This window comes from Cyprinus carpio, chromosome A8 (genome assembly GCF_018340385.1).
Source record: "Cyprinus carpio isolate SPL01 chromosome A8, ASM1834038v1, whole genome shotgun sequence".
Lineage (NCBI taxonomy): Eukaryota > Metazoa > Chordata > Actinopteri > Cypriniformes > Cyprinidae > Cyprinus > Cyprinus carpio.
Window position 1 is genome coordinate 22,593,139 of NC_056579.1, and position 9,249 is coordinate 22,602,387.

The following is a 9,249-nucleotide window of genomic DNA, read 5'->3' on the forward strand; positions in this document are numbered from 1 at the left end:
AAATAGATGTTTTCAAACTCCAGGAAACCCAAGAAGGATGCAAGTAGGTGCTAGGGGGCCATGAAAAAATTAGAAAAAAATAAAAGAAATAAATATGTGTGTATAAAAATTACACACACACACACACACACACACACACACACACATATATATATATATATATATATATATATATATTGTTTCTTCCTCTTCTTCTTTGGAATTGGTTCCTGGTTATATATTATATATATATATATATATATAAATAATAGTAATTATAGTCTCAAAAAAAGTGGGATGGAACAGAAAGTGTGGAAATGTTCTCATTAGTTATTTCTGTTTCTCTCATAGCTCTCAGTGGCGGTGTGCATTGGTTTTCTGACCGCCTGGAGCCCTTATGCTGTTGTGGCAATGTGGGCTGCATTTGTGGAACCCAGTAAAGTTCCCCCTATAGCCTTTGCATTAGCAGCTATCTTTGCCAAATCCTCCACCACCTACAACCCTGTGGTGTACCTGGTATTCAAGCCTAACTTTCGTAAATCTCTGAGCAAGGACACCGCTCAGATTCGCAAACGAATATGTTCTAGCCCATGTAAAGGAAGCCCTGTGCCTGGTGAGAAGGATCTTCAACGGCAAACATCTTTACGCTGCAACAAGGATGCTAGCAACTCCACTCGACTTTCCAATGGCCTAGTGGACGGCCATGGGGCTTGTCTTCATTGCACAGAGGCGGACCCTCATTGTCAACAGACCCCACCTCAAAGGACTGCCCGTGTGCTGATCGGTACATCCTACAGCGAGGTGACTGTGAGTCAGCTGTCGGAGAAGATGCAGGCTGACCTTCTGTGAAGGCCATGTAGGCTCTCCTCATGCCAGGACAAGTGTGAGGAATAGATGAATAGGCAGCCTCAAAATGAAACTTCTGGCCACTAGAGATAAGCTTGATGTGTCAGAGACAAACTGTGGTCACTTCTGATACTGATGTCATGTATAAGGAGCTGCAAATCAATTGACCCTGCACTAAGTCCAACCTTAAAAAGATTACTGACCAATCCTACCGTAGCAACTGTTGCTGTCCACAGTTTTATCAGACTAGTTTCATTTTACCGAAAGTATGTTCACAGAACTTTGTGTTTCATTCACTGTGAAAAATAACAAAAGATGAGTTAAATAAGGTAAGCACCTGCAAAGCATTTTGGAGTTTTCCCAACTTCAGTAGTTAGTTGTACCTAATTAAAACTAGAACTAGTTAGTTGTACCTAAATAGAACACATTTTGAAAGGTTTAATGGTTGCTCTTTACTACTTATGTTAAGTCAACCTTCCTCAGCAAATACATCTGACACAACATTAAGAATTTTTTGAACGCTAAATATTTTGTTGAATAAACTATCAGTCTATAACATGCACTTTCTAAATGCATGTTATTGATGTTACTGTGAAGAATTTATCCATGCATATGAACCTCATACTTTTTTAATTAAAAGGTCTCAGTTAATGAAAATGCCTCAATCTTCTGGTGAAACAACAGACTATGCTAGACTTTACCAATCATTTTGCTCACTTAAACCCTGACCCTTTGCTACAATCGAATGCTTACATTTATATCTGCATCAATCTAAACAACAACAGAGGGATAGAATACTCAAATGTGCATCACAATACACAAAAAAGATTAAATCCATAATATTGTGACTTTAGGAAAACCGTTTTCACAACTGTCTAGCCCTGAAAGTTAATAAACATATAATTGCATAGCATTTGTTAATATGGATATATTCAAAGAATTGGACAAAACCTAACCAAAATGAACATTAATCACAATAATGGTGACCTAAAATGTAAAACATTGAAAACACTACATATATCGTCAACATTTAAATATAAATAAAAATGAATGTGCACATCTTTGTAAGTCCCCATGTTTTGATCAAACATGCACATTTAAATTATCGAAGGGCAAGGGATTATGGGTATTCCTCTAGCCACAATTTTATTTTAAAAGGCATACTCAGTAATGCAGCTATGTGAGGTTCAAATTGTTCAACATTTATAGCTTTACATAAGCAAACAAGCAATTCACAACCTTAATTTACACTTTAGAATTGCGTGCATAATAACTTAAAGGAAAATATTAAATAATTCCCATATAATATATGAAAATAATAATACTCAAATCAAGTCAAGCTGTGATTAAGTCATAAGTGACAATAATAAGCATGGTGGAATGAGTGATCAAACTTGACATTATAATTTATCAGTATTTAAAATTACCCAAAAGCTGTCAGTGTAGGGCTGGTCGGTTAACATGTGTCCACTGATAGATTGTGCAACAGCTACATCATCTGCCCCCCATATATATATATATATATATATAGTTAATACATTTTATCTTATACCTCACAAATCAGACTGGTCAGCCGACATTGTTTTTTTTTTTACTTTGTTAATTTTTTTTTTTTTTACTGTTTAGGTGAAATTCCTTATCTGGTGCCCCAAAATAAAAGAAAGAAGGAGTCATCTGACATGCTCACACTTATATGACATCTGACCATTACATTAATTTGGTGCCACATGTGAGAACCACTATAACAGTATGTATCACTGGCAAAACATGTAGTCTGACCAAAATTTATTTTTGCAAGCAATATCAACTACATTTTACTGTCCACTAAAAACCCACATAGGTCATAAAAATGTTTGTGTGAAAATCTCTCTTTAGCTCATTGCGGTGAACCATGACTTTGCCAGGATCACCAGCATACCAAGAAACAGTGGCTGACTTTGTTTAGCTAATAGCACAGCTTTTGGCTGATCAGATCTTGTGATATTAGAGGAAGGTAATTAATCTTTCAATGAAGTAGTGACAAAGGAGAAGAGGAGATTCTTGCTTGCCATTACTTAAGTTTCCCAGAACACCAACTTCTCTATGGAGAAAGAAAGAAAGAATAAAAGAAAGACAAGGGTCAGCTAAAGGAGTAAGCCTTGGGGAGGACATGAGTTTTATGTCTTGCTCAAGAGCACAAAAACCGACATCTATGTCAGCAGACCGCCCTGACATTAACATCCTCATAAAATGGTCTTTGTGTTCTACAAAAGTATGTCTTTTATATATACTCTATCTATACTATTGTGAAACACCACTAACAGTTATCCAAAGAAATCATTTAAAACTTGTATGTAATATTAGTTTTTTAAAAGCAGCTGCAATTTAAGAAAAATAAATAAATAAATGAAAAAAATGTAAAATAATTTGATCATTACATGAACTAAAAGACATTTCTGAATTTGGGAATATGATATCATATGACATTCTGTAACAACGCTGCATTTATTGCTATTTTCATTAGTGAGCTATGATAGACTACAACAAGACTCACTGATTTCAATCTGCCATTAGTTTTAAAAGTAGAACAAGTTAAATTAATCAGATGATCAATAAAATTTTCTTATCGTAAATATTTTAATTTCATTTGATTTTTATCTGATCAAAAAATATGATTTTAGATTATTACTAATTTTCCATAAAACCCTTAGAGTGTCCAGAGCATATAACCCAATATAGATAACTTAATCTTCATTAAGATTAATATATATTATAGTTAAGATAAAATAAGATAAAATACATATCAGTAAAAGAATAATTTTTACATCTGTCAAACTGAGGAGGTTTATTTTAAAAAATAAATGGATTTTCAATATATTCATAATCAAAGTTGAATGCTTGATTTGAAATTCATATTTCAAATTTGTAATAAATATTTACCACATTATATATATATATATATATATATAATGTGACCGATATATATGACAGTGTTGAGTGAAAACACATATATCCTACAGCAATCGTGTGGAAGGATACTGTGTGTAAAACAATAAGGTGGCAATCATATGATAAAAGTAAAAAGTATGGAAAATAGATTTTTCACAATAAGCTGTTCATATCACATTTCCCCCCAAAACTGTGTAAATTAAGCTAATTTAACCTAACATTCTTCCCCCAACTTGTCATTACTTTTTGTATGGTGATTGTCATTGAATCGTTTAGTGCATCAGATGCAATATCAGGTACTATTTTGGAAATGTTCTTGACCGATTTGCTTGGAGGGTATCTGGGAAAATGAAAGTGACCTTGCCGAGAATCTGAAATGACTCCTTGTTTGAGTATAGACTAATCCTTAGCCTGGCTTCCGGTTTAAAATAGCTACGGCCTGCGGGAACTGTGAAAATCCTTCTTTAGCAGTTGCACTGAATTTCACCCCTTGATTTAAAACCTTATTTTTTCAGGCTGTGAGCTTTCATTTCTGACTAATGTCACACGGGCACTATGTGGAGTCATCTTTACTCACAGGGCAGATTGACAAAAGGCTAAGCCTATCCCTAAACCCAGCCTTAACCCATCACTCACTTCATCTGGATTGATAATCTTCTCCCAAAATCACCCCAGAATGACATTTACCTCTCACAGTGTTGATCAACAGTTGCTGGGACAAGTGTAGTGTTTTCCTCACCTGTACATTATTACGGTGACAGCCCCCAAAATTAGATTTAGAGTTAATTAAGGTAAATACCTGAATTAAACTGTTGGTTAAATTAAATTGGTTGTTTATTAGTACTTATAAATCACATATTAATGCCTTATTCTGCATGACCGTTAAATTAAATTGGTTGTTTATTAGTACTTATAAATCACATATTAATGCCTTCAGATTTTGAAAATAGTCAAAGTTCACAAAAGTTCACAAACAACACACACTCACAAAAGAAGGGAATTTAATCCCACCTGCATATATACGCTAGGTGAGTGCGTGTATTTGTGCATAGTGTGAAAAGTTTTACATTGGTGTGTGTGTGTGTGTGTGTGTGTGTGTGTGTGTGTGTGTGTGTGTGTGTGTGTGTGTGTGTGTGTGTGTTTTCCACTTGTGTGTGTGTGTGTGGTTTCACTCTTATATACTGTTTTCCCCATTTTGTCATAATTGCTGACAAAGTGCAAAAGCTAGTATGGATTTTCTTTTTTTCGTATCGCCACAACATGTGCTGATATCATATTCAAACAAAAAAGTGTCATGTTTAGCTTTCCTGTGTCCTGTTAGGTCTTTCTGTTGAAGGACTGTCACCCAAATATGAGAGTTCTGTCATCATTGACTCAGCCTCATGTCATTCCAAACCACACACACACACACACACACACACACACACACACACACACAAAAGTTACACATATTATTTAATTAAAATGTCCTGTTGCACTTCAACAAGACATATTGTGCCAATTTTGATGCTGATGATTAAACACAAGAAAAACTGACAGAAAGTCATACTTTTGGAACGACGTGAGGATGAGTAAATGTTTGCAGAATGTTAATTTCAGGGTCAAGTTTTCCTTTCATTTCTGGTCACTCTGACCATTCTGTAAAATTGTGTGTATATTCTGTAAATAAAATTGCAACAGAGATCATATTTCTGGCTATTATCTTGATTAAGTTTTGGAATGCACTGTGCAAAGAACTGTTTACATATCATGCAATAGTCATTTTGGAAATAAAAGTTTATTATACTAAAATATAGTTTCATCTCGCAGTTCCAAAAACATCTAAAAAATTAACGTGTTTTTTTTTCATGTTTATCTTTTTGTTATTATTTATTTTATGTTGTTTATGAATTAACTAAAATGTTTAATGACAAATTTCAAACTTAACCCACTTAAATTCCTTTGTGCAAAAATATTGCAAATGTCAAACGCAAGACTTTAATAACTATACGCAATCTAAGAATAACAAATGATTGTCTTTTCTTAGAAACACACATGCTTGGACTTTAGCAGCGTTGTTGTTCATAAAATGAACCAATGTTCCACAGCCGTAAGCAAACATTTGGAGCTGAAAAGATTTTCTGTAAAGATTTCATAAAGAGGTCTTTTGCTACATTTTATCAATGGGCTATTTATTTATTAATCCATAACTTCATGTTCCTTGTGAGAAATACATCTTATCTAAAAGTCCATAAAAACAAAAGCACCATTTGAAGTGTAACAAACAACAAAGCCATTTTAAAAAATATGAAAAGTAACTGATGAAGTCTTGGTAAAATATGTAACTTATGTTGCCAGTGTCAAATGTGTCAGATACTCTGAAGTATATTTCTGCCTTCAGGTGAACCTCAGAGAAAAAAAGCCTTCTTTCTCCAACCAAACTGACTTAAATTAATCTCATGGCATAATTACAACTTTCCAACTCATAAATACAAACTTCCCAGAAGGACTGGGAATTACTGTCTGTAATTTTAGTAACTCTGAAGCCCATGATTGGGTTCAGGTGTGTTTGATTAGGGTTGGATCTGAACTCTGCAGGTCAGTAGCTCTCCAGGAGCAGGGCTGGAGATCCCTGTTTTAAAGCAACACAATCCAGCTAATACCACAAAGCAGTGGTTCCCAATCCTGGTCCTGGAGATCCCCAACATTGCACATTTTAGATGTCTCCCTATTCAAACACACCTGATTCAACTCATCAGCTCATTAGTGAAGACTCCAAGACCTCAAATGTGTGAGTCAGATAAGAGAGACACCAAAAATGTGCAGTGTTGGGGGTTCTCCAGGACCAGGATTGGGAACCACTGCCACAAAGCATCACATAATTCATCAAATCTCATAATAATACTTAATTGTGGATAATTCTAAATCTAATAATACTTTTTTATAGTGCATTAATGTTTGTGCTTATATATTACAACCAAAAACAATGTCTCTTCCTGGTATATGTATAGTGCATTTTGGGATCAGTTAGATTTTTTATTTATTTATTAATTTTTTGTTATGAGAAATGTTCCTTGAGCAGCAAATCAGTCTTACAAATTGTCTTACAGTCTTGGCCAAATATTATTTGTTTGATTTTTTTATTTTATTTTTTTATATACATGTTTGTTGTTTCATAAATTACTCGATATAGTGTGACAACCTGCCATCTGTGTGTTCATTTAATTGCCATTTGAGCACAGTGCTTTACTGTTTTGAACTGAAACACAGTTTTAAGATAATTCCGTGCTGAGAGTTTAATGCATTCTACAGATCTGCTAACATAGTGCACATGAATAGAGCAGGGACCAGATACAGAACAGAGCAAGAGAACAACAGAAAAGAAAAGCCGGCCTTTGAGGGCCTTATTTGAGTCGATGCCTTTTGCAGCTTTCAGTAACGCTGAAAGTGTCTTAAGGGCCACACAACACACACACAATGACTTTATGTGGCTTGACAGGCTAGCGAAATAAGCGGCCAGCACTTTGTGCATAGTCATCTAAATTAGGTTACATGACCAAACAGATGTAGCAATTTTGCATGCTGTGCTGCTCCGGCGTCAGCTGACCCTGCCAACATAAAGAACACCTTACTTCTGATAATCACCTAAAAATGAGCTATTAATCTCTCTAATTACACAGGGATGACTTCATAAGTAATTAGTGCTGTCAAACGATTAATCGCGATTAATTGCATCCAAAGTAAAAGTAATTTATTATGTATATATAAATACATATATATACACGTATATATTTTTTATATATATATATATATTATTCATATGTAATTTATATATATATTCATATATTTTATATTATATATAAATGTAAATATTTTATATATAAAGAAAACATATTATTTCTTAAATATATACATACGTGTGTATTTATATATACACAATAAATATACACAGTAGTACACACTTTTATTTTGGATGCGATTAATCATGATTAATCATTTGACAGCACTAAAATATTTGCTGTGCTTTTCAGAACTGCAAACAAAGTGTTGTGAATGGTTGATTTGTGGTCGCTACAGTGTTTTAGTGTGTTGCTGTGTGGGTATTTTGATGCTATTCTGGTTGCTAGGGCATTTCTAGGGTGCTCTAGCTAGTTTCTTACTGGCCCAAATTATTGTTATTTTAGTTAAATAAAACTAAACTTAAAAATAAATAAGTAACTTAAATGTTATTTTTTTTATTATTATATAAAAACACAAATTTTTACACTTAATTTTTTCAGCTATAACAATATTTCATTTTCATATATAGTTTGAATTGATGTACTAAAATTTCTAAAACTAAAACTGAAATAAAAAGTAATAAAAAACTATACAATGCTATTAAAATAACACTAACCTAAATCAAAAGACTTGGGAAAAAAAAGAAGTGTGCTTAATTGTATTGAATGTGCACTTAGTGTACTTTAAATCTTAGAAATATGTTTTAAAAACTGTACTTGCTGATGATATAATATTAAACACTAAAGTTAGCCCACTTCCATGACTGTTTCTTAACACTTAAGTACACTTCTTAACACTAGTGCAATTTCTAATAGCAAATTAAATGTTTTATTTTAAAGTACATTTTAAATTATGTTTTAATCTTTTGTGATGCTTTAAAATAGTGCGCTTATAGTATTTACTAACATACTAAAGCACATGTAAAGTAATTGAATTTGTGTGTTAACCAATATTATTTAAAGATAATATCTTTTAAATTTTCTTTTTTGTGTACTAAATTGCAACGTCATCATTACAGATGTGAAATGTTACAAACACACTTAAATACATGACATTCAAGTTTCAATAGAAATTATATTAAAGTATATATTAGTTCACCATAAATGCTTGTCAGTACATTCAGCAGTACTGTACACTTTAACCATATTTCAAATAAACATAATTATGAAATATGAATAAATACTTAAGTCTTTATTAAGTGGGTCAAAAAAATCACTTCAAAGTTCTGTTTTAAACTGTAATGAATTTTAATTTAATTGCAGTTAAAGTGCAGACAGTTTAAATACATTATTTCAATTATAGTTACTCTTTTTAAAGGTATGCTAAGTGTACTTCTTTTTCACAATTGGATTACACCACAGAGTATCTATGATATTCCAGCCCCTATATATAAAGATTAATTTGTTGAAATAACACTTTTTTTAGATTTATGATTTTGAACATTATGATCTGAAACTATAACATGGGCTAGTTGTTGTTCTCATTGTTGTTGTGGCCCTGAGGGCAGCTGTAGTGGTTGAGTTTGGGGCGTCTGCTAAGATTTGTCACACCAGCTGTTGTGGAGCTTCCCAGTGACTCCCAGCGACACGTTTGTACAAATTACAAATCTATGTTGGCGTCTGTATCTCTCAACTCAGCTGTCATCGCTTCAGCACACACACACACACTGTGTGTTTTCCTGTTGACTTCTCTTCACACGTTTGATAAACACATACTCACACGGTTCGTGTGTTTGTG

At 33.3% G+C, this 9,249-nt stretch overlaps 1 protein-coding gene across 1 annotated transcript in view; it reads left to right on the plus strand.

The window, feature by feature from the left end:
• LOC109078382 (opsin-5-like) overlaps positions 1-3,543 on the plus strand; it is a 49,288-nt gene extending 45,745 nt beyond the window's left edge. The window contains exon 7 of the mRNA XM_042762828.1: positions 331-3,543. Within this exon, the coding sequence (XP_042618762.1) occupies positions 331-828 (498 nt within the window). The 3' untranslated portion in view covers positions 829-3,543. The remainder of the gene's footprint in view (positions 1-330) is intronic.
• Positions 3,544-9,249: the final 5,706 nt, after the last annotated feature.